The 26853-nt window shown below is 38.2% G+C and overlaps 1 protein-coding gene and 1 long non-coding RNA gene across 2 annotated transcripts in view; one reads left to right on the top strand and one right to left on the bottom strand.

The window, feature by feature from the left end:
• LOC129397633 (uncharacterized) overlaps positions 1–26853 on the bottom strand; it is a 269094-nt gene that overhangs the window by 17699 nt on the left and 224542 nt on the right. The window contains exon 11 of the long non-coding RNA XR_010112040.1: positions 26513–26617. This is a non-coding gene — a long non-coding RNA (uncharacterized LOC129397633). The remainder of the gene's footprint in view (positions 1–26512; positions 26618–26853) is intronic.
• On the top strand, positions 7210–12478 carry LOC117974307 (uncharacterized). The gene is made up of 3 exons (XM_063603920.1): positions 7210–7306; positions 9046–9084; positions 12205–12478. The coding sequence occupies exons 1-3, from the start codon at positions 7249–7251 to the stop codon at positions 12330–12332; spliced, it is 225 nt and encodes a 74-aa protein (XP_063459990.1). The 5' UTR covers positions 7210–7248; the 3' UTR covers positions 12333–12478.

Genomic DNA, 26853 nt, shown 5'->3' with positions numbered 1-26853 from the left:
CTCTTCCGTAATGTGGATTTGCCACTGCAGGTCACCCTACAATGCTATGTTAGAGATACAACACTCCTACCCTCAGGCTATAAACAAGGTGAATTATTATCTTTATATCTCTTCATTTAGCCCTGATTTGCTGAAGTGAAGGCTTGCTTGAGAGTTGGTTGCATTATAATTTGGTGAGAATTTAATCTCTCAATGACAACTTACTTGATTCCCTCATTCTCTTTCTGCTACATAGATCACAGTAGACCTTGGCAGACAGTTCTGTAGTTACATAGGTCTGAATTCAAAATCCAGCTCTGCCACTTGGCGGCTGTGTGGACTTAAGCAAGTCAGGCAATGTTTCTGATGTTTTCTTTTCCTCCTCCACAAAGAATAATCAACATATAACAATAGGGTCTCAGCTAGTTGTTTTAAAAAATGGTTAGAGAGATGTGTGGAATGAAGTAAGTGTGCAGTAAGTGTCAACTACAAATATCATTATCTTAGACATACAGATTTCCATGATTCATGAATGGTGAAGCATCTTAGAAGACATCCATTCTAAGCCAGGCATGGTGGTGTGCACCTATAGTCCCAGTTGCTCAGTAGAATGAGGCAGGAGAGTTGCTTGAGCCTAGGAGTTCGAGGCTAGTATGGGCAATATGGTGAGACCCTATCTCAAGAAAAAAGCAAAACTTTTTTTAAAGCTTAAAAAGAGAGACATCTGTTCCACTACTCTCATCTTAGAGGCCAGAAAACTGAGGCTCAGATAATTTCAGAGACTTGCACAGATCCCCCAACCATTTGATGGCAAAGCCAGGAATAGAACTCTGCTCTCCTTTCCCACTGGGACAGTGGACAGAAATTCATCTTGATTTCCATCTGTCCAGGCTGAAGAATGTGCACTGGCTGCAATGACAGACTGACCGATTTTTTTCTCCACCTCTGCTGTCTCAGCAATGGTTTGGGACAGTGTGGATGACCAGAAGCTGGATAGTACAGAGCCAGGCTAAAAAGTTCAGGCTTCCTGAAGGGAAGCTGCAGTCCTCCTAGGCCACAACACCTTCGAGATAGAATACATAAAGCACCCTTCTCTACCAAGTTAGGAAAGGAAGAAATGTGACCAATTAGCTGTATGGGGACTGCCAAAGCACGCCAGTCTGAAGATGAGCAGAAACTGGCTCATTCCATTTGGCACCTAGCACACTAACTGCACCAGTTAATAGGCCATGTTTTCTCCAGAGCCATTGGCTGAAGAGTTCAAATAAAAAGTATTGAGAATAGGCTATCCAAAACAGTAGGCTCAGATGCTGTCACACAAAGCACTTTATCCTTACGTTCAATTTTTCTAAATTGTAGTTGGCTGCTTTGGCTTAATAAAAACCTTCCAAAAAAGAAAAATGAATGGCCACAGACAGTATGGGTATCTAACTATATTATCACAACTTGACCAAGATTGAACTTGCCAATTCTTTGGTTCAAGAGCAAAACAAAATCGTTCCCTTAAAATATTGCTTCATGGGAACAGTCTTCTTCGAACATCTTTTAGCACAGACAAGATTCCCATTTATACGTTAATTCTGTCCAAGACAATGAGATCGAGCAGAAAAGGCATTGAGTTGGAAGTCAATTGATATGGGTTTTTGTCCCAGTTTTACCACAAATTAGCTGAGCATAACTTCCACAGATGTATTTATCAAGTAGTTTTCGTGGTCATTGCAATGACAAAAAACTGTAGCATTTAGAAAATTTAGTTTTCAGATTTGGAAACTATTTAAGGCATTTCATATGAAGGGTGTGTCCTTGTAAGAGTTTGCTTATGCAAGATAAGGCTTCTTTCAGCTGCAAGTCAGGAGCGAACCAAAACTCAAACCAGCAGCTGCATGAGCTGACTTTATCACATCTTGACAAGAGCTCAGCCACTGGAAGTTTTGGCATACAGCAAAACTGAAGGGTACTTATACAATATCACATTTTGTTTTTATTGTTTCTAATAGCATTCCAGGTTAGAAATGTCAATTATTTGGGAAAGCTCAGTGGTCTGATAGATAAAGCATATAGCAGAGAGCTAGGAGGCTGGCTATTTCCAGTTGTTATCCTAACATGTCTTGGGCCCCCAAGTCACCCTACCTCATTGGTACAATGGGAACAGTGGCAGAAGTCCATGCTCTCTCCCCCAACACATGGGGATAAGAGACAAGAGAGGTGAAATGTTCTGGAACATATCCGATGTTACACAAGTATAAGCTGTGAGATGAGCCAAACACAAATTTTGAATATTTCATTTTCTAGAAAGTATACCAATTCATTCCACCCTTCTCAAACTTAAATTATACAATTCAATTCAGGTCACACAGATTTACTTTGTACTAAGTACCACAGCAAATGCCATTTCAGTGCCTGAAAACTGAAAAACATAAATTTAAACTAGGAGTTTGAGGCCTCACTAATATGACAAAACATACCTTTATATTTTATTTTGCACTAATTTGCCACTTAAACATTAAACTCTTATCAATCTGAGAGATTTGCCGACACTTGCCTGCTAGGTGACCTAAGCCTCCACATCAATGCATGTTATACTCCGCTTTCTCCATATGTTAGCCCATGCTATTTCTTTATCCCTCCTCCTCTGCATCTTCACCTAAAACTCTGCCCATTCTTCAGGGTTCATCCAGTGATTCATTTGCAAGTAGGCATGGGGTAAGGTCTTGAGAGTATGTTTCTCAGAGGCCCATGCAGCTAAGAAAATGTGCAGTGTTGGCACAAGGTCTGTCTATTCCTGGGTAGCCAGATGCTGGACACATCTTTCATAACACCCCAAGGTAAATATACTTCACTTGGAGAGAGAGGGGAAATTTTTCAGGTAGAGACTGGATGTGTTCCTGCCAGAAGATGTGAAGGGGTTAAGAAACTGACTCTCATCTCAGTATTGCTAGAGCAAAACATAATTTCTCATAGCGGCTATAGTATAAGGACACTGAGGGGTAAGAGATATAATCTAAGTAATATAATAAATTAGTGTGGAAAAAAATCATCAAAATGAAGACTACATGGTTTTTATTAAAATTCTAGCTTTTAGGATGTCCAGGGAGCTCAGGAATTTAGTTGTCCTTTTTTGTATGTACAATATGCCCCAATGCTTGCTGACTAATATACTAAAACATTAGAGAAATCTTGCTGACAAGATCTCAACCAGGCAGCGAGATCTGGAAGGTGAGACTAATATTGGGGGTCAGCAGAATTAAGTCTCAGTTCTGCTCCTTACCAGATATGCTAATCTGAGCTAGTCATTTAATTTTTATGAGACCAAATGTCTATCTGTAAAGTCGGCAATTTGGATTAGATGTGCTGCAAGTGGTTTTCTAGCTTAAATGTACCTTCTGAATTCAACAGGGCAATACTTAAACTGACCTTTAATCTACGAATGACACAAGTAGATTTTTGAAAGCTAATTTAGCTACAGAAAGCTGAGAGCTCCAAAGGCAAAGAGATAAAAATAACAGGAGAGCCTTCCCTTAATCCAGTCCCTAAGCAGTTTTGAAGTTTGTTGTTCAGTGGTTACGAGTTTGCTTAAATGCTTTCTACCCAGTTTACTGAACTAAATAGTATATAGCTATAGTAAAGAGTCCTATTCAAAAACCATCTTCTCACAGATATTTTGCAGCTTTGCAGAATTGAATATGTCCACAGATGTCTATTAGCTGGTTAGGGTCTTAGGAATCTAGAAGAGCCAAGTAGCTGTGTGAGCTGTTGCTATCAAATGTAGTTTTGAACATTCTTGGTGATTTTAAGGGATCATATTGTGGAAATTTGGTTTCCTTACCTTGAATTTTGAATGAAGCTTTAGCATTTAAGGATGTTTCTTTGGTTTCTCCTTCCAGATAAGTGTTTTTTTTTTCAACCAGATGCTGGTTTATTTAATTTGAAGCTATTGATGAAATTCTTTAAATTGCCCCCATGTGATTCTATTCTGGAATAACTACCAAATTATTTAAAAGTTAATTAATACTAGAAAATACGAAAACTCATTTTTATGGGAACTATTGTTCCTTCAAGATGACACTGTTTTGTAAACTATAGACTTCCAATAACAAGCCTCTGTGCCTTCCTCTTACCACTAAGCAAGCATGGGTATTAATTTCTACTGAAAGGCGTATGCTATCGTTTTTCCAGAAATGGAAGAAAAATGACCTATGAAAAAGGTCATTTTATAGGTCAGCTACCATTATGAGATTGTTGAGGAAATGATATAAAAAACAATTTTTATCAAATTATCTTTAGGGCATTTATATGTTTATTTTCTTACTGTGTTGATTTAGGTGACTATAAGAAGTTGTATCAGAGCAACTGATTCTGGTGAATTAAAGCAAGTATTTCTAAGAACATAAGTGGCAACTTTCAGTCTCAAATCAATTTGGCCACCAACCAGTTTTTGTAAGGGTACAAATAGGACATAACATGCCCAGATGGGACTTGGATAAAGTGTATACAATTTTACATTGAGGAAATTGTGTCAATGTGTTACCTTCAGTGTTAGAAATTCCCAAGTTCTGACAATAGTTCAGAGCCTTGTTAAAAGCCAGAGTGGAGGCATGTAGATCCAGCTGGAAAGAGAGGCATTATGGTCTAACTTAGGACAAATTTTAAAGCCAGTGTTAGGGTCTGAGTCCAGCTTTGTAAACTTGAGTACAGTGTTTGATCTCTGGGGTTTCAGCCTTCATTTCGGTACAAAATTTCCACCAAGTGCTCTTTTACTGTGAGGAGTAGCTGTTGAAGAACAAAGAAGTCTACCTATTTGCTAGAGTGTTAACAATTGTTTTGATAAAGCTGAAAACTTATCTAAATAAGCTCTCTCTCCCTAAGCATGTTTTCATTTTCTTAAGTTACATATACTTTGCTTAAAAATTTAAAATACTTTTCACCTCCTCTGACTTCATTTAAAATTAAAATAATTAAAGTGCCAATTTTAAGAGATATTAGCTCCCATTGTGGGTTCTTTGCCATATTCTTTTGACAACCTGCTGTAATTTTCTGCCCCCTTTAAAGCCTCAGGCTATAGGCCTTCTCCACCAAAGGAATGTTAAGAAGTGATAAGGACCTTCTGTGAGCAGAAGTGGCTTGTTTGCAAAGGGACTGCTAATCATGGCCACTCTTGAACACAAGATGGGACCCTCTACTGCAAAGCTCCAGCATGTTTTTTTTCCCCTAAGTTATCCTCCATGCTACTGACAGTGATTTTCCCTAAATAAAAAACTGCTGCAAACCCTTCATCTATCTAGAAATAAGCCAAAGCTCATATCTAACATTTATTAAGAGAGATGCATTATTTTTGTTCATTAGTTATCTTTGTAAATAATTTTTACATACTTTAATTGACTCATAAAAATGTCTTTCTGTTATTTTAATATTAAAATTTGTTAAACTTCAAAATGCCTATCACCAGATTATTGTTTAAAAGCATTGGTTTTTATATTATCTTAAAAGCCATTATACCTGAGTGCTGAACAACTTAGAAACATTCAGTAATTGTTTTGCATGCTATTTAGAGAATTCGTATGGCAATCGTTTATACACACATGATGGAATCAGGTGGCAGGCCAAGTTAAAGAGCAAGGCCAGAAAAGAACTTTAAAGAGAAGAGAAAACATAGACAGTTTAGGAACAATAGATCATGTCTTCTCCATGATTTGGAGGTAAACTGATTACCTATCAGCTGATAAATAGAGGAAGGTTTTAGAAGTCTTCCCTTGGGTAGACTAATGAGAGGTGTCAGAGAAGATGTTTTCTGTTGTTTGTGTGCTCTCCAGGAAACTTTGAGCATTCAGCTGAGGGGCCAAGTTGGCTGCCTCTGAGAAGAAGCCCTTCCACCTCCACTCCATTGCACTTGGGTGCCATTCCCCTCATTTGAATGTCTCCAAGAGATGAGCAAAGGTACATCTACAGAGTTCAGGGTACTGATGTTTATCATAATGATTTATAACTCTCAGAAGAGTGAAAAACACATGAATGCACAGAGTAGGAGACTGAAATATAAACCACAGAACATTCATACAATGGAATACTCTGCAGTCATAAAAATCTTCTCATAGAAGAATATTTGACAGCATAGGGATATCTGTGGCATATTAAGTAGAAAGTCAGACTTGTAAACATTATATACATATTCACACATATTTAAACACCATGATCCCATATTTACATATAACAACTAAAAGTTCAGATGGCTATATATCAAAATGTGTCAAATGTTCAACATGGCATCAGCTGACTGTAGATGAATTTTATATTATACTTTGTGCTTTCTTGTAGTTCCCAAATTTTCTTTATTGAATCTATATTACTTTTGCAATTTAAAGAATTTAATTTATAAAATTTTATAAAATAACTTATAAATTTGAAATGTCTTGCATTTAAGAATAAAAAGTGTTTAATTACAAAAATAATTCACAATTTATTTAATGAGATTTTAAAAGGATATTTGTGAGTCTACATTCTGATTTCATGTTTGCGTGCGTGGTTTTTTTTTTTTTTTTTTTTTTGAAACGGAGTCTCGTTCTGTCACCCAGGCTGGAGTGCAGTGGCGTGATCTCTGCTCACTGCAAGCTCTGCCTCCTGGGTTCATGCAATGTAATAGTGTTTTCTTATTGTTTCCACTTTTATTGAAGAAGTAAAATTGTCCCTAGCAGATGGAGACACTGAGATATGGGACAGAACTTTTGTTCTGTATAATTATTATGAGCTTCCACCTTTCTTAGCATAGACAGTTTCCAAAATGCAACTTCAAGTTACCCCTTTATAAGCATAATAACAATAATACCCAACATATATGTAATGCTCTTTATGTGTCAAGTACTATACTAACACATACACATCACATACACACACATACCACATACACACACATATTTAAACTAATTTCGTTCTCACAATGACATTTTGAGGCAAGTATTATTATTGTACAGATGAGAAAACCAAGGCACACTTTATCTGTAAACCTCTGCTGTACAAAAATTCTGGAGGGGCTTCTGGCCCCTTAATTTTAAAATAAGGCCAATAATACAATACTTACCACACAGCAATTCTCTAAACATTATGTAAGATATATACCAAAGCGCTTAGCTCAGGGACTGGAGGGATGTGAGAGGAATTTGTCTTTTGCGATATGCTTTATGGTCCGCTCAGTCACCTCGTTCTTAATCCCTTTCTCAACTTCTATTTTATACAGCAATTGTGAGCATATCAGCATCAAGTACCACTGAGGTGGCAATGCACACTTCAACCTCTTCTTCGGTCACAAAGAGTTACATCTCATCACAGATAAATGGTTTGTTTTCATTTTTATTTTTAAATTGTGGCTCCGAAATGATTTTTGTGATGCAACCCTATTTTAGGGGACCTGTCACTGCAGAGAAACTGACAAACACTGAGAAATGCGAGCTAAGTAGACACAGCCTACTAAGTAGACACAATTCCTACTACGGAGGAATTCTTGCCGCTGAAATATCTCACAGAAATAATACTGTGAGTTAAAGAAATTAAAACAATGTGGCAAAGCACAGAAATAATGCACGTGACCATGAACTAGGGGGCCAGATAAAGGGGACCTAATAGTGCGGTGGTGCGGAGGGTCTGTGGGCAAACTGAGTTCAGCTCAGACCCGGGCTCAGCTCTATCCCAGCTGCTGACCCAGGGTGAGTTGCCCTGCAGGGTTTCTATCCCATTAATTTTAAAATGGGGCCAATAACACAGTACTTATCTCACAGCATTTCTCTAAAGGCTAAATAAGAAGATGTGTCTAAAAGTTATTAGCTCAGAGCCTCACACATTCTCAGTGACTGATAAACAATAAGCAAAGCTGGGTGCTGAGATAAGAGGAATCTGGTGGCAGTCTCTCTTGTTAGTTTGCAGGGGAGAAGAAGAAATTCTGGAGCCGCTGCTGGGAGGGATGTGGGAGAGTTTGTCTTTCATAATACGCTTTGTGTCCACGCAGTCACCTCATTCTTGATCCCTTTCTCAACTTCACTTATATGCAGATAAGCACAAATGGGACACATATCCAGCCACTCCTAGAGCTCATGAAGTTTCAGAAATTTCTGTTACAACTGTTTACCCTACAGAAGAGGATGACGGTATGTTCTTAGTTTTAAATAGTTGCTCTGGAGTCATTGTTGTGATTGAACTCTATTTACACGAGCTGTAACTCATGACAGTTCTCAAGCTTTCATGACAGAAAACCCATCTCTTTTACTCCAAAGCCCATATATCACCCACAACTATTAACTGTGACCAAGAAAGAGAAGGCAAGCCCCAATTAACCTTTGGACGTAAAGCCTAAAGAATGAAAAAATATACCTGAATCCTCAATCATCAAACAACATAGTACATACTAAGTAATTTGTAATAATTAAACTCTAGAAAATTGTGTGGCTTCGGTAGTAAGAGAGCTTCATGATGTAAAATGGCAAGTGGAGACAGAGACAAAAGTAGGATGTGGACTGAGAGGGAAGGTTAGCACAGGTGGAACAGTAAGGCAACCATACTATCAATTGCTGCTGACATAGAATCCAGAGAGACTATTGGCAAAAGCTCAAATGAGACACAGTAACAGTTTAGATTCAGACAGTGGCTGTGGCAGAAATCTGGAAAATTGATAGCCGCATGACCCCTCTTTGCATGGGACTGGCATCTCTGTGGAGTAATGGCTCCATATGCCTCCTTTCTTCTTATTATTTTTACATTTTTTAAAAATGCATTGCTTCTTGTGGAAGTCAATAAGTGATTCTTCCAATACTTTCTCATTCCTTTCCCCTCAGTTATGAGACAATTTGCTTATTTCTCATCCATGAATACTTGTTGGGTCATTAAAAGTAGATACTGAAATTACTAATGGTACGACTGACACATTACCTCATAAATGTTACTAGCTAGATGTTGAAAGTTGACCAACAACTCTCAAAATATGATTAAGAAAAGGAAACCCGCAGAACAGTTTGATTCCAAAATGATTTTTTTCTTCGCACATGTCTTACTTATTTGGACTTACATTGAAATTTTGCTTTATAGGAGAAGGGGAACAACTTGTCCATCGTTTCACTGTACCAGGTATGTTAATATTTGACAAAGAATAAAAGTCACTCCATTTTAAACTATCCATTGCTTGTTTCAAATGCCTAAGAAAATGTGTCAATCTTAAAACAGAAGAGCATATGTTGTTAACTTTATTCACACGAAATTGTAAAGACAAAGAAAATATTCTCTTTTTAAAATTAAAATAGGCATTTCTTATTTTTAAAAACATTTTGGGGGCCAGGGGCCGTGGCTCATGCCTATAATCCCTATAATTTTGGGAGGCCGAGCCTGGCTAATCGCTTGAGCCCAGGAATTTGAGAACAGCCTGGGCAATACGGCAAAATCTATCTCTACAAAAAATACAAAAATTAGCTGGGATGGGGCACGCACCTGTAGTCTCAACTGCTTGGGAGGCTGGCTGAGGTGGGAGGATCGGATTGATTGCCTGAGCCTGGGAGTTTGAGGCTGCAGTGAGCTATGACTGTGCCACTGTACTCTAGCCTTGGTAACACCCTGTCTCAAAAACAAATACATAAGTAAATAAAAATAAATAAAAACATTTTGGAAATAGAAATACATAATTTGGTAATAGTTTTTCTCTTAAGTTAGATGTTTTACCTTTCTAACCAACCCTGAGTACTTGAAAGAAGCCTCATAAGAGCTTATAAAACAAGTGAAGTTCCCTCTTCCCTCATGTAAAAAGCAAGGCATTTAAAATCATCTAATTAACTGGTACTGTATTTCAAGGGTAAATCTCAGCCTTGATTCATTTTTGGCCCAATGCAACCACTTAGGGACCAGCTTGACAACCTCTGCTGAAGGGACATCCCTTCCCCTCACTTGAGTATCACTGTGTGTGCTCATTTGCTATTCTGCATTCCAACCCTCCCTTCACACTTGGCTGTGTCCACGGCTCACAGGGTAAAAAGCACATCATAGAACTTCATCACTATCGCATACATTCAAGCTAAGTGGTCAAGAAGGCTGGGCAACACCAGCAAGAGGAAATGCTACTTTTACTTTTTATCAATAATAGGACTTTTAAATATTAATTAGGCAAATAAATGAGCCATTTTACCTTTATGTCTAGCCTTCCATTCTATTTACTGCATCTGGAAGCACTACAAATATGCTATAAATATGGAAATATCTCTTACTTGATTTCAATTGTTTCATTCCCAACATATAAATGACTTAACAAGCATTTTTAGTGACTATATTGGAGACTATGCATAAGAATACTGTGGAAGGAATAAAGCTTAGAATATAGATGACCTGCATTATAGTTATAATTCTACTTTTAACTAGTTGTCTGACCAAGGCTAAGTTAACCTTATCCAGCTTCTTTTCTTCATTTGTAAACTGTTTATACCAGTTTCTTTCCAAAATTATGATTCTATGATCTGTTCAATGCTCTTTTATATGTTAAGATACATTGTTTTCTCTCATAACTTCCAAACTATGGGAGAATTTGTGGTGTTTTCCCCATATCTGAGGAGAACGTCCACTGAGTTCTTATCTACAGTTACACTAGTGAAGAACGCTGGGTCTGGAATCAGAAGCCTCAGGTCTTAGTTCTGTCATCAACTATTTGTGCGACCTTGGACAAAAGACATGATCACCCACAGTCCCAGTTTCCCACAAGGTTACTGTAAAGCACACAGTTTAAAAAAAGACAAAATACACATAATAGTACGTTAATTGTACTTTGTATTAAAAGGCAAGGTGATGTTACCCTGATGTTATCTGTCTTATTTTTCAATTGCTATCTGGTCATTTATTTCAGACTTTCATTATTTTGCTGCTCTCTTTAGCTCTTGTAGAGAAAATACTCATTATTTTGTGTCCGATGGCTGGTGTTATTGGAATGATCCTCTTAATTTATTACAGTATTCGCCGACTGATAAAGGTGAGAATTCAGTTTTTAATTTTGCTCTATATACCAGTGTGAACAGCTCTAGGAGGGTTTATTCCTCTGAGTTCAGTTAAACTCAAAAGAGAAACAGAACTGCATAAAATTACATCTTTTTCAAATGGACACATAGAAGTCACTGTGTTTCTCTAGCAGAATTTTTTTTTTGCATTTGCCCAATTAAAGGGAACCTCTAAATATAAATCTGTCCCCCATTTTCCCAATGGAAGATCTCCCTAAGTTTTTGTCTAACTTGCTTTCACATATTTTGATGGATATTGAGGAAATATTAAGATTCTACTTATAGTATTTACCCTATTAGTGTATAAAATATTTAAAATAATATATTTACATATGTTTAAAACTTTGGGGGAGGCCAAGGCAGGAGGATTGTTTGAGCTCAGGAGTTTGAGACCAGCCTGAGCAAAAAGGTGAAACCTAGTCTATACAAAAAATATGAAAATTAGAAAGGCGTGGTGGTGCACATGTGTAGTATCAGCTATTCAGGGGGCTGAAGTGGGAAGATTGCTTGAGCCTGGGAAATCAAGGCTGCAGTGAGCTGTGATCACACTACTGCACTCCAGCCTGGGCAACAGAGTGAGACCCTGTCTCAATAAATATATAAATAAATAAAAAAAAATAAAACTTTTGCCTTTCTTAATTCTCACATATTCTGAAACAGATTTTTCAAATTTCCACCCATGAATTCTTAACATCAGTGATTTTTTTTGAATCATTAATGCTTCTTTTAATTTTTTTTTTTTTTTTTTTTTTGAGACAGAGTTGCCCTCTGTCACCCAGGCTCGAGTGCAAAGTGGCGCAATCTCTGCTCACTGCAGCCTCTGCCTCCCTGGTTCCAGTGATTCTCGTGCTTCAGCCTCCACAGTAGTTGGGACTACAGGTGCGGGCCACCATGCCTGACTAATTTTTGTATTTTTTTAATAGCAGAGATGGGGTTTCGCTGTGTTGGCCAGGCTGGTTTCAAACTCCTGACCTCAGGTGATCCACCTGCCTTGGCCTCCAAAGTGCTGGGATTACAGGTGTGAGCCACTGTTCCCGGCCCCAATCAGGGTTTTTATAAAGCCAAAAGAACTTGGCAACACCCCTAGGTACCCTTTAGAAGCCTCCAATTGGCTACAGCCTATGAAGGATTGGCCTGTGACCAATCAGAGGCTGAAGTGGAGGCTTAGCTCATGGTCAAGCAGAGGCTGAAGTGGAAACTTCTTGTCTTTTTATCACAGGCATGAGGATGTGGCCTGCATGCTGCCTGATCTTGCCTAGAACCGGCTGCACCTGCTGTTCTCTTGTTTATGCAAACTGGCTGCACCTGCTATTCCTTTGCGTATGCCCCAACTCTTGGCTATCCTAATTGCCTGTTCTCCTGCCTCACTATTACTGTATTCTCTACTCCTAAATAAAAATAAAACAAAATACAAACTATTTGCATGTATTATAGTCATGATTTGTTATTTCAAGCTATGTTTAAAATGTAAAGCCCATTACAGTAGGATAGATGAGAAGAAAGAAGGGTCTGAACAAAGCCAAAGGAGAGAACATGCAGAAGGGGAATGAAGACTTCAGCCTGGACTCTCATTAGGTGGTTGTCCAGGATAACATGAAGTCTCATGTGAAACATATTGGAAAAGAACAAGATTCAGTCAAGTACCCAAGGTGCCTGACTGCTGAAACGGCACTGTAATTTAAAAAGCAAAGACAAGTTTATCATACTGTGAGATCCTTGAGGGCAAGGACCAAATTCTATTCAAATCTTTGTCAAAAACCAGATTTTTGATAGGCTTACTTTAGTATCCATTGATCTTAATTATAGTTCACCTGCCAGGAGTTAAGGTCCCTCCTCAACAGTAAAGAGAATGACAGGCACAGGGGTAGGAGCACATAGAGAAGGGCCTGACTTTCAAATGAACTCTGGAGAGCACTTATCACCTCCAGGACACAGCAGATCTTACTGAGATGGCTGGGTCAGAAATCTCTGAGGGACTCCAGGATGCTCACGCCTCAGAAAGGACAGGTTAAACCAAAGGACCTGGGGTCCCAATGTGCAGCACGTTTCCTCTTCGAGTACACACCACATACATTCTGACTGCCTTATCCTTGGAGTCAGAAGGAGGAGTGTCTGAGGTCTCTTTTCTCCCATCCTAAAAACAGGACGTAGAGCAGGCCATGGCCATATGCTGTATGCCTCCCCTAAGTGAGCAGTAAGAGATTGTCACAAATCTGCTATGTTCAACATCTGCATTTGAATAAATGAATGTTATTACCTCTCCAGGTGACTGCTTTGAATGTATAAATTCTAAAGTACTTCAGAAACCTCAGACATTACAGTCACACCATGATAAAATCTGGTAGGTCTGATGACAAGGAATGGTGTTTGTTGCATACTTAAAAGATTGCAGACAGTTCTACATTAAAGGTTCTTTCTGTGGGTGAGGGGGCTGTGGAATGGGGGAGATGCCAGGATATGTATAGAGCTTAATTTCACTTGGTGGGATTATAGCTAATTTTTGTCTTTTTCTTTATACTTTTTTCTAGTTTGTTAATTTTCTGTAACAAAACTATATTACATTTTTGAAGAGACAATAACAAAAGCCATTAACTTTTTCAAAACTAAATATATATATACATATATATATACATATATACATATAGCAACAAGACGGTTGCTAGTACACATCTCCCTATCTCCCTAACAGAGTTACATTAGTCTACATGGGGTTTTACTTATAATTGACATAGCTACCCTAATCTATGCATTCTTTGACTATGTTGCATGTCTAACATGTTCCAGTGACCATTCAATTGTGGATTACAGAGAACTGTCATTGTCTAAATTAGAGGCAGGAATTTCAGTCCTGTGGCAAGCATCCAAAAAGTTCTTCAGCACAGATAGGTTTAGGAATAAAACTGGAGATCTTTTGAGTGGTTCTCATTTTTATAAGCTTGGTCCTGAACTTATCTGCCCCTTAGTTATTTTTAGAATTGATTTCATGCTCAGGTCAATCATTTCGCAGTGAAGAATATACCATTTCTCAAACTGCCTTCTTTCCAAATTTTATGACTAGAGTTCAGCCTGAGTTCTTATAATCAGCTGATGAACATCACTCAATGGAGCATATTAACTAGAATTGTTGTCTCCATCTGGGTCTCTTCCAAATGGTCTTGTCAAATGCTATCAGAGCATCACATATTAGAGAATATGTTATATCAGCCTCCACTTAAGTTACTCATAGATTGTCCTTGACCCTTCTCATGGCTCTTCTCTCTTGTAGGTGGTGTTATTGGTAACAATTTGCTCTGACAAAAGCAAATAAAGGAAACTTTAGACCTTTATTATTCAACTGGATAAAACTGAAGGTTCAGAAGTGATTTCAACATTGCCAACCAGGTGAAAATTATTTCCATTCTCAGCTGAACGCTATTACCTTTAAATCAAAAGTAATCAGTTTAATGTAAGTCTTACCTAAGTCTATTAAACTTTTTCTAGGCCTACCAAAGCATAAAAATGCTGAATATTTTAATGTCCTCAGATTAAAGTATCCCCATCTCTGAATATTATGAAATTTTAAAAAGAAATCACTAAAAGGTGACCAGCAGCATTTATTCTTACTAAAAAGAATGGATGAGATTGCATGGAATATAGTAACAGCCCCACAGCTTGTCTCTCTGTCTCTACTCTTGTTTTTTATATTCCCTCCTTCACAGAGCAATTTTTTCAAACTATCAATTAGATCATGTATTTCTCCTACTTAAAATCTCCAGTAGGTTTTTCACTGCACCAGAATAAAATCACCACTTGTTAGCATGCTCTCTGAAGTTCTGACCTGTCCACATGCTCAGCTCACCTGGCCTGCCACCCTCAACCCTCTCCCACTCTCTCATGTCATTAGGTTGCAGCCACTGAACTTTTCCCCAAAACTCCAACATACTAAGGTTGCTCCTTTCTTAGGAACTTTGTTCTAATTTTTTCTCCTTTTTTTGCTTCATATCTTTGCTTGACTGCCTCCATATTATTCCTGTCTCACACCTTCAAAGAAAATTCTGATGACAGTATTTTTCATCTGCTTTGTTTACTATGTATCCTCAGAGCCCAGAATAATGGCTAGAACACAGGAAAACTCAGGAAAATTTCATTGAATGAAATAGGTCTTTGCTGCCTACCCAACGCAAAGCAGCTTGCAGTCTTCTTCCCTCCTTCCCATTAATTTTTCTTTCATTTTCTTCCTCTATTTTTTTCACAGCACTCAGCTTCCAAGACTACCCTCCTTATTTGTATAACTAGTTATTGGCAAGTCTCAATTCAGCAGGGTAAAAAAAATCAATTCTTTAAATTTGCTTATACTGCATGGAATATAATTTTCCTATTTCTTATTCCTATTCCCTAGAAACATCTTGGGGAGATACGCAACTTTCTGGTCTTCTTTGTTATTAAAATTTCAAAACACCAATCTTAGATGTAAATGAAAGCTATACAGCTACTTCTTTTTTCTACGTTTTCATGCCTCTGGGATTGGGATTAGAGAAAGAAAGCAAAGAAAGGACATTTTTTTACTTCACTGTTCACGGTGTAATTGTGTGCCTGACGGCTGTAGCTACTAACTTGGCTTACATTGACTGACCACTAAGGGACTCTAGGAATCAGAATCGAAATGCTGAGTCCCTCAAAGGTATAGAGAGACTTTCAGAGGGCCTTACCATGACATGGGGATTAAACTCCAGTTCTGCCCAATTCTCATCACGAAATCCTTATCCCATGCCTCATTGTGTTTGGTGTCCCCTTGCCTAGGGGACAGTCCTCCTGGGTAACATCAGCAAGATAACTCTTCAGTCACATTCCATTTGATCCTTTGAATACTCTGGGGTCCTTACCCACCAAATGGATGGAGTTCAGCTGCTCAATCACTGCCTTTCTCAGAACTCGGTTGTCCAACCACAATTCCCTTTCCCCTACTCACGTAGGGATAGGGCTATATTGGCAAAATGCCGCCCGAGCAGCCTGCTGACAGTAAACCAAATATTAGTTTCTCTCATCTTCTTGAAGGCATTTACAGTCTTTGTAAGCTTTTCTCCTAGATTTTCCCTTTCCTGTTCCTGCTTAGATTCTAAGAATGAAGTGCATCCTTCTCCTTTTCTTCATCAGGTGAATGGGATTTACCCATTACCATATATTCACCACCAGGTCACTGACAAGAGACTCCAGTGAATCTCTTTCCCTCTGCATTCCTCTCCTTGTACAGACTAGAGGGTCACATTGGGTAAAGCCTAACATAGCCCTGCAAAGAGATCTGGCCCCAGCAGTGAGCACAAGCTCAGTAATTCTCTTTAGAGTGAGGTGGTAATCAGTGCCTCTTGGTTTCAGCCGTGGTCCTAGTGGCTAATTATGGAAGAATAGGAATAGTTTCACAACATCCTGTAACATTGGCTTACCTATATATTATACACCACCCATAACCATAAAGACGCCAGGATTTAGGTTCCTTGAAGGTAATGACTATGGGTCCCTCTCTGTGGAAGAATAGTGAATAGAAGACAGAAATCACTCAATATGTGGAATGACTGATATGGTTTGGCTGTGTTCCCACTCAAATCTCATCTTGAATTGTAGTTCCAATAATCCCCATGTGTCATGGGAGGAACCCAGTGGGAGGTACTTGAATCATTGCGGTGGTTTCCCCTATGCTATTCTCATGATAGTGAGTAAATTCTCACATAATCTGATAGTTTTATAAAGGAGCTTCCCCCTTCACTCAGCTCTCATTCTTCTCCTTCCTGCCACTATGTAAGAAAGATGTGTTTGTTTCCCCTTTGGTCATGATTGTAAGTATCCTGAGACCTTCCCAGCCATGCAAAACTGTAGATCAATTAAACCTCTTTCCTTTATAAATTACACAGTCTTGGGCAGTTTTTTATAGCAGCATGAGAACAGACTAATACAGTAAGTTACGACTAGAGGTGGGGTGCTGCTATAAGGATACCTAAAAATGCAGAAGTGACTTTGGAACTGGATAACAGAAAGCCTGTGAAAGCAGCCAAGAGGGGGGTTGTACCATGCAAAGCCACAAGAGCAGAGCTTCCCAAGAGTGTGGGAGCCCACCTCTTGCATCGGCATTACCTGGATGTGAGACATGGAGTCAAAAGAGATTATTAAGGTGCTTTAAGATTTAATTACTGCCCCACTGGATTTCAGACTTGCATGGGCCTGTAGCCCCTGTTTTTGGCCAATTGCTCCTATTTAGAGTGGGTGCATTTACACATTGCCTATACCCTCATTGTATCTAGGAAGTAACTAACTTGCTTTTGATTTTACAGGCTCATAGGTGGAAGGGACTTGCCTTGTCTCAGATGAGACTTTGGACTTGGACTTTTGAGTTAATGCTGGAATGAGTTAAGACTTTAGGGGACTGTTTGGAAGGCATGATTGTGTTTTGAAATGTGAGGAGATGAGATTTGGGAGGAGTCAGGGGCATAGTGATGTGGTTTGGCTGTGTCCCCACCCAAATCTCATCTTGAATTGTAGTTCCCACAATCCCCACGTGTTGTGGGAGGAATGTAGTGGGAGGTAATTGAATCATTGTGGTGGTTTCCCCCATGCTATTTTCATGATAGTGAGCAAATTCTCATGAAATCTGATGGTTGTATAAGGGGCTTCCCCATTTACTTCTGCCATCATGTGAAAAAGGATGTGTTTGCTTCCCCTTCTGCCACGATTGTGTTTCCTGAAACCTTCTCAGCCATGCAGAATTGTGAGTCAATTAAACTTCTTTCCTTTATAAATTACCCAGTCTCAGGCACTTCTTTATAGCAGCATGGGAATGAACTAATACAATGACTGACTGACTGGAAAAATTCAAACGTTTTCTTATGACCAATTCAATTTGCTAGAGCAATTAGAAGATCACACCTCAAAAGTATTCAGTACATTCATACTGTTTTTCAAAACATTTAACCTGTTCAAAACTCATTCCACCTTCTGACCAATAAACTTCTATTCAACTTCTTATGCACATGCATTTCAAATTGCATCATTTTCAACCTCACTACTTTTAAAATGTAAATTAAAACAACAGAAAATTTATCCATTATCTATGAAACCTACTAAGTGGTATTTCTAAGATAATATCCAATGTGCTAAGGCTGCAGTAAATTCTTATTGTTGTTATGGTAATGTAACTTGGTGCAATCTTTTAGAAGGAAATTTGCATATATATTCCAGCACCTCCAAGATACTCATAGGAACTAAAACTCTAACAAATATTAAAAGCGTAGCAGGCAGACATATGTTGTTATATACTGATTGCTTCTTCCTATATCACACACTCCCACACACACTCATGTGAACTTCTTTATTGTATAAGACTGATACATTTTTCCCTATTACTTATACCAGCAACTACAAGAAAATTGAATCTACAGACAAGCTGAAAATAAAGTTACTTTTATAAAACCATGTTAAACATTTGGATGGGTCAAATAGAATGAAATGAAATAAATAACTGCTGCTGAAAATATAAAGAAAAAGTGACTAAAGGCAAAATGGTCTTGAAGGAAAACGTTGAAAGAGATGTATAGCAAGACCTCATCTTTTGCCTGTATCGTCCTACCATGTGAAGATTGATTAAAGCAATGCTTCATAAACAAAGTTTTATGGCAGATAGAGGGGACTCTATGGTGCACATATTGGCCCCAGGCAAGAAAACATCATCTGGAGAGGTCCTTTCTCCTCAGATACTATGATATTTTTAGTGGTTTATTCTACAAACTTCAAGTGTGAAAAAAAGGGGCAATAATGTGTTGATATATCAAGTACTTGAGACTGCTTGCTAGAGGCCATCACAGTTCTTATAAAAAGAGCTGTTTGCAAAACTGCAAGGAGAGAAATGGCAGTTATTTTACTTTAGTTGTTTGTGTTAAACACTAAGGAAAGTGTCATAAGGCTGTGAGAAACCAAAACAATTGAATAAAATGTAAAAATTACAGTCCATTCTTGCAACAGTTCCTCATTTATTTCTAACAAAATAGCTCCTATCAATCTCAAACTCACCATTAACACCTCTTACCTAATAAAAAGGATAAAATAATAAATCACTTGTAAACATCAAACAATAGCAGAGCAGTTAAAAACAGATAAGTGAAAATGGTAATTTAAATGTTTCTTAAAGAAATTTAAAATGAGAAGATGGAGGCTTGAGAAAATATTTACCAATTCCATCTATTTGAAATCTGCTTAAATGAAGAAAGAGAATGAAGAAAAGTATAGAATAAACAATAATCTACTCTGAAATTTAAGAAACAACCCAATCTCATACAAGAAACTCTGCAGAATATCTGCTTTGGGCCAAAAAGAAAGAAGGTACTGGAGAGTTGGCATAGCATTCCCACCTGAGGGCACCAAACAGAGCTACAAAAAGAAAGTAGAGAAAATTAGAAGGATCCCACTACAGATTTTTAGTTATCCAGTCCAAAATATCAATAGTGCCAAGGTTGAACAGCCTCCATCTAGAAGAATAAATGTGTGTTAATAGTCAGAAAAATTATGAAAATGAAGAACAATGAGTGGGAACTTCTTCAGCCAGGAATTATAATATAGAGTTATATTAAGCATTAATTAAAGGAACATTCTGTGTAAAGAAATATATATTCAGATAAGTGAAATATAACAACTCATTTGTAAATTCAAATACATGTAATAATTTAGTGTCATGAAGAAAGCAGCTTTCAAATCAATATAAAAAGATAGATTGTTCACCGTATTCAGAAAACTTGTCAGATACTCAAGAAGAAAAAAATGGATCTCTACTACTCATTCTTTACAACATAAAATATTTCACATAATTAAGGTTAAGATACTAAAATAAAAACAGGAAAGCACTAAAAGAAAATATGGATAAAGTCTTTTAGTTTTAGCAATTAAAGACTCCCTTGGCAGACACAGAAACTCTAAACACATGGTAAGTCTACTTTTATTTGAGGGGAAAATAGGAACAGAGGATGTTTTGATACTTAGTGGCTTGGGTTTTAATGTAACAATCAATCAATCAATGTACTGTAACTTTATTAAAAGTCACCTACTGTTTGAAAGTAAAATTTTTAAAACATAAATAGATAAGTTGAAAGTAATGGATGGAAAAAAAAGATGTCTGAGGAAAATAACAACTGAAATAAAGCTAGTGACTTCCTTTGATGTTGGCAATATTCTCTATCTTGATCTGGGTGGTGGGTACATGGCTGTATACATTAGAAAAAAATTATCAAACTCTATTCTTAAGATCAGTGCCTTACATGCTCTTTATTGTATGGGTATTATATGTCAATAAATAGGTAAAGAGGCTGTAAAAATACAGAAATTTCATGTAGCTATATTAATAACAAATAAAATAGATGATAGATAAAGTATTTTCAAAGATAAAGAGGCCACTACATAATGACAAAATGGAATAATCTTGGAAATAATGTCAGAGGCATTTGAACCAGAGTGCCTCCATCTTGGATAGGGGCCTGGTAAAATAAGGCTGAGACCTGCTGGGCTGCATTCCCAGGCAGTTAGGCATTCTAAGTCACAAGATGAGATGGGAGGTTGGCACAAGATACACGTTATAAAGACCTTGCTGATAAAACAAGTTGCAGTCAAGAAGCTGGCCAAAAGCCACCCAAACCAAGATGGTGATCTGACCTCTGGTTGTTCTAACTGCTACACTCCCAACAGTACCATGACAGTTTACAAATGCCAAGGCAACGTCCAGAAGTTACCCTATATGGTCTAAAAAGGGGAGGCATGAATAATCCACCCCTTGTTTAACATGTTGAAACAGGAGAGTTCCCTGACCCCCAACTCACAGGACGTGCAACAGGGGTGTGGTTTGTCTGTTTGGCCACCATAAGCTCAAACCCCTGACAGGAGGGAGAGCATGCCGATAGGCAGGTGCAAGAGCTGGAGAAAGTGCTTTTGGGCTCCAGCCGCATGGTAGGATCTAAGGGTGGGTGCCTGCAACTCCCAAAGCCCTATGTGCATGTTACAGTGCCTCTTAGCTCTGCTGTCCACAGATGGCTTAAGTGTTAATCAGCTCAGTGACCTCTTGGTATCCGGATCCTTCTCCGGTGTCCAGGAAGAATCAGGTCACACACAGACTTGAAGGATGGTGAATACGGGGGTTTTATTGAGTGGTGGAGGTGGCTGTCAGTGGGATGGATGGAGAGCTGGAAAGGGGATGGAGTGGAAAGATGATTTTCCCCTGGAGTTTGGCTGTCCCACGGCCTATCTCCTCTCCGACTGTCCCCAGCTGAACTCCTCTTGACATTTAGACATTCCTTCTCTTCTCTCCTTCTCTGCTGCACCACTCTTCTGCTCCTCTGATCTTCTGCTCATGGAGCCTGAGGTTTAGGGTTTACATGGGTATAGGATGGGGGGCGTGGCAGGCCAAAAAGCAACATTAAGTTGTGAAAACAGGAATCCCTGTTCAAATTTAGGGCCATGGATTTCCAAGCTTGAGGGTGGTGTCTTTGCCAGGGAACCACCCCCTTCTCCCCAATATTTCCTTGCCTCCTGTTCATACCAATATAGTCAAGAAATAACCATAAAAATGGGCAATCAGTAGCCCTCGGGACTTCCCTGCCTATGAAGTAGCCATTCTTTGTCCTTTACGTTCTTAATAAACATGCTTTCAGTTTATGGACTCACCCTTTCTTTCTTGTGCAAGATTCAAGAATCCTCTTTTGGGGTCTGGATCGGGACCATTTTCCAGTAGCAATAACAGTTTAGAACGTGGATTAGTTTAATAGCCTAACAAATATAAAGTAACACAAAGTGAAAAGTTCAAAACATTCAGTAATTGACTTAGAAAGACTAAAAGCTAATTAACTTAATATGAACTCAAGAAGTTAGAAAAAGAACAAGAAGAATAACCAAAACAAAATAAAAGGGGACAAAAGGCGTAATAAAGAACAGAAGTCATTAAAATTGAAAATGAAGTGAAGTGAGCTGCCTGTATGGGAAGCTGCTGGAGGGCAGATGGAATAACAGGAGCCAGATTTACCCTCCTGCAGGAAATGACACCAAGCAAACAAACAAAAGGTATGAAAACAATGAATTTCAGACTCTGGGCATCAGTAGCACAGAAGAGTGATTGCCAAGAGAGAGGAAACAAACAAAATGGAGGTGAGCTCCATTGTCCAGCTCAGAGCCTGGAGGGTTCTCAAGCCCCACTGCAGGGTCTCTCTGAGATGAGGAGGCAGAGCTGATTCTAGGAAAAGCCTGGCGGTTTGAGTTTGCAAGTCAGAGAACCCAAGAGGAAAAGCTGCACAAAGAACTCTAGAAATTTGCAGAGGGCTCCCCTGAAGTCTTTGGCTGAGGTCTAATCAGCACATAGATGTGAGAAAGCTAGCCATATATTTCAAAACTTCTTTAATATCGTAACGACCAATGAAAAACTCTTGATCTTATTCTGGGTCTTAACTTTCTCTTTTACAATATAAGGTGTGCAGAGAGAGTGATTTTAGTTGTCATTTAGCACTAAAATGCTCTGACCTTTCTACAAGGTAGCCCTTTCATTGGATACTTTTTTGTCCCTTTGGGGAATATACATGAATATTTTTTGTTCCTGACTCAGGTAAAAGAAAAAGGAACTCAGGTTGTTGCAAGATGGCTTTCATTGTAATGCTGCAGCTCTTCCATCTTCCATGAGTAATTCTAAGTAACATCAAACCTTCCAATCATGACAGAAAAGTGAGGCTTGGCAGAGCATTAGCAAAGTTTTCTTCCTTCTGGAATCAAAAGAATTTAAAGCCAAGAGCAAACAGTACAAAGAAAAGGGAAAGTAAATGTAGATATCAATTTCAATGACTTAACTTTTCTTTCAGCTTACTTTTTACTTGGAGCAATAAGCCCTGAGGTCTCAGTCAGACTTCCTTCTAACTATTTTCTAGAAATGTAAGAAGGTTCAGGAAAAAGGGGGAAATTTTAGATGATAAAATACTAACTCATTTGTCTTTAATTATTTCATTACTGTTATTAGTGACAAATGTAAGAATCTCAGGTTTACATAAGAATATGGATAAATCACAAATCGGTCTTACTGAATTTTCCTGACTGATTTTCAGCCTGTTCTAGAAGTGACTATCAAAAAAAAAGCTGTACATGTAGATACAATATTTTACAGACTAACACTTTAAAATTGCTATGAACATAGAGGACAAATAAAATTTTGAAGGGACTTATAAAGCAAGTTGACTTTGAAAATGTTCTATAATATTTTTATATTTTTTATCACCCCCAAGTCAAAGAATGTTAAATGAAACAAGAAAGCCAGTGGAATTTCCCCCTTCCTGACCATGTTGATATTACTGTTTATATCCAAGTGTTCTTGGGTCAGTGTTGAAAAAAAACAAAAAAGCAGAATTGCCTTTACAGAATACATAGAGTCAACTCTGCTTTAGAAAGGTAATCTTTAAGTAGACAGTCCTGGGACATCTTTGCAGCATGAATGGGGCAGTAGAGGGGGAGAGAGGTGGACTGTGAGAACTGAAGAGGTTGTTTACCTCAGCTCAGGATCTGTGACGGGGGAGTAAGAAGTTATTCTCTCCTGGGTGTTGGGTGGTAGGAGTTGGCACTTTTGGAGATCTCACCATTGTCACTACTCAAGCTTGCAGCCAGCTCTGATCAGAGATATCAGCCCACTCCTCGAGGCAGGATTTACCTGAATCTCTTCATGCTAGGAGCCCATCGTTAGCAATGAAAACCTCTCCCACAACTGAGTTGTCATTGAAACATGTGTTTTCTACATAGCAGGCCAATGTTTATAGACCCTTATGGATTTAACCCCATCTGACAACGTAAGAGGTCACTAAACAAAACTTAGTTTCATTTCCAGAGCCACTTATCTCACCTATTTTGCCCACCTCTGTTCCACACACCCCATCCCACCCCAATTCAAAGACAGCTTCATTTTCACTTTGCTTTACTAATCTGCCATTCCCTATTTATTCATACACCTGGTTTCTTTGTTTGGCTTAGTGTTTCCCTGCTGCACCTTCCTTACCTTGTTTAACTACACTGGACCACTGTTTACACTGTATTTTTAATTGCCTATTTTATTTGTCAGTCTCCCCACCTTAATGGTTTCAAACTCAGGGACTAACTCGTCCTGCTCACCATGGTGTTCATTGCACTTCACATAGTAAGTGACATACAGTGGTCATTTATAAACACTCACTGTGTGACTGAATGAATAAGTAAATTAACTAATTAGCTAATTAATACTCTAGTAAGATCTTATGAAAGATTTACATCAGTTCCTAAAGCAAAGGTTGCAATTACATGGTAAAAATGACATTATTGTTGTTATTACTGTTATCACTACTACCATGATAAGCACAACTGGAAAAGCAATAGATGAGCATAGTCATTATTCATATAGATAATCCATATGAAGAAATCCAAAGAAGTTCAAAAGTATCTTCCTCAGATATATTCTCCCCCAGATATCTATCTACTTGCCATCCCCCAGATTTCATGAGGTTCCTCCCTCATGTCCTTCACATTTACTCCCAAAATGTTTTCAGAGAGGCTCCCTTCATTATCCTTTAAAAAAAGCAATCTCACGTCCTGTCTCCCAGACACACACACACACACACACACACACACACACACCCCTGTAATGAAAACAGTGCTACTGGCTGGAAGCTCACTACTGTAAGCCCTCTCTGGGACTTGCCCTCAGCAGAGGAAAGTCATGTCACCAAGGTCACAGTCCCCTTCCCAAAGGACAACTTGCATCCAATTTCTGGTCATTGCAGGAATATAAAGGCCTGGCCTCCATACCCCAAGTCAAGGCAATCAGAAGGCCCATCCCTGCTTTCCAGTTCCCCATGGAGTCGGCAGAGGCCCAACTGTGCCTGCTTTGGAACCCATCTTCTCTCTCTACCCAACCCTGCTTCCTTCCTCAGAGGACTCTGAATGAACTTCCTGACTTCAATCTCCATCTCAGATTCTGCTGCCTGCACATCTGACCTACAGAACTTTTCCTTTATTCTGCTTTATTTTTTCTCCATAGCACTTACTACATTTATTGCTCTATCACATATTCACATATCACATATTCATTACTGACCTATTATATATTCATTTTCTACTGTATTATTGGCCCTCTCCCTCCTCCCGTTAGATTGTAAGCTCCGGTGGGGCAGGAATTTTGTTTTACTTGCTGCTGTAACCACAGGACTTGGAACACTGAAAGCACTATATAGATTTTCATGACAAATATCAAATAAATGAAAGTTGGGACTTGCAAACATATAGCCTGTTTACATTGCTGTTCCTGAACCCCAGGTTTTACTGTCTGCCAAAAATCCAGAGTACCCTACATTGGTATCCATTAATTAAGATCAGACCAGAAATTAAGAATATTTAAAGGGATTTGCACTAGCACAATTAGGACTACAGCAGCAAGAGTTAACATTTTCAGGGGAACAACTTCTGTCACATTTCTTTAATTTATATAAGTTCGATTATAATAGTCATCTTCAGAATAATGATGGCTAGCATTAGCATAGAGTGCTCTGGGTCACAAAGCTTTGCACATATTATTTCATTTAGTTTGATGCTGATGAAACCATGTAAAGGACATAGAATTGTTATGCTAGTTTCACTAATGAGGAGACTAAAGCTCCTAGAGCTTAAATGACTTTTTCAATGACACACCTGATAAATGAGTTCCATCCAGGTCTACTGACTCCAAATCCACTGTTCTATCTCTCAGTACATCACCCTAATAATTCCCTGGAGAGTGACTCCACAAAACTAAAGCTCTTCTACAATACCGATCAGAAAAGCAAAATGGGGCACCTCAGCAACCCAACTAAAAGACATCCTGTATGTAGCTTATTTAAGTTTATTCCAAATAATATATTTACTTATGCAACATTCATGAGAATTCTGAGTTGTTTTGGTTTCCTTTGTGGGGTTTTTTGCATATATATTTGCAACTGAGAATGAATACCATAGATCTTCTAGATAAAGGACACTTCTTACCTGTTACTTATATAATATCTCTGAACATTCATCAACTCTTTGCTGTTCTGTTAAAGATGTATACTTACTCACCCATGAAAATAGACTTACTTTTGATTTTGTCAATGACTTTTATTCTCTTTTATATATTTCAAAGGTAAAAATAGTAAAAATTCATATAAACAAAGAAAATTACATATAGCATTCTCACAAAGACATCACATTATCACATTGTATTTGTATATATTCTTCCAATACTCTCTCTCTCTCTCACAATATAATACATATTTTTCTATAAATTTATTTTTTTGAATTATTTTATGTTCTGATGGTATATAAATGCTATCTTGTCATTTGGACATCTAGAAATCAAATAGAATTTTTAAAAAATTTTAAGTAAGTTCTCATCAACAATATAATTGCATTGTATGTACACAATGTGATTGTCTTCACCAAATAAATAAATAAAAACCTAAGGCTTAAACATTAAAAATAAAAATAAAGGAAATTATATGCTTACCCCTTTTGCATACCTGATTTCTGTTTACTAGGGCCCAAGAGAAGGTCCAAAACGTTCACGTCTTGTGATGGCCTGTCTTAGTCGTACTGGGCTGCCATAATAAACAGATACCACAGACCTGTGTGGGTTAAACAACAGAAATTTATGTCTTCACAGTTTTAGAGGCTGGGAAGTCCAAGATCAAAGTCCAGCAGGGTTTGGTTCTGGTGAGGACTCTCTTCCTGGCTTGTAGACAGCCATCTTCTCGCTGTGTCCTTGCATGGTAGAAAGAGAGGGGGTGAGCTCTCTGGTGTCTCTTCTTATAATGACATTATCCTGTTGGATCAGGGCTCTACACTTATCACCTCTTTTAAC

The sequence above is a fragment of the Pan paniscus genome, chromosome 3 (genome assembly GCF_029289425.2).
Source record: "Pan paniscus chromosome 3, NHGRI_mPanPan1-v2.0_pri, whole genome shotgun sequence".
In the NCBI taxonomy this organism is placed as follows: Eukaryota; Metazoa; Chordata; class Mammalia; order Primates; family Hominidae; genus Pan; species Pan paniscus.
Note: the sequence above shows the minus strand (reverse complement) of the source record. Positions and strands in the feature narration are given on the sequence as shown.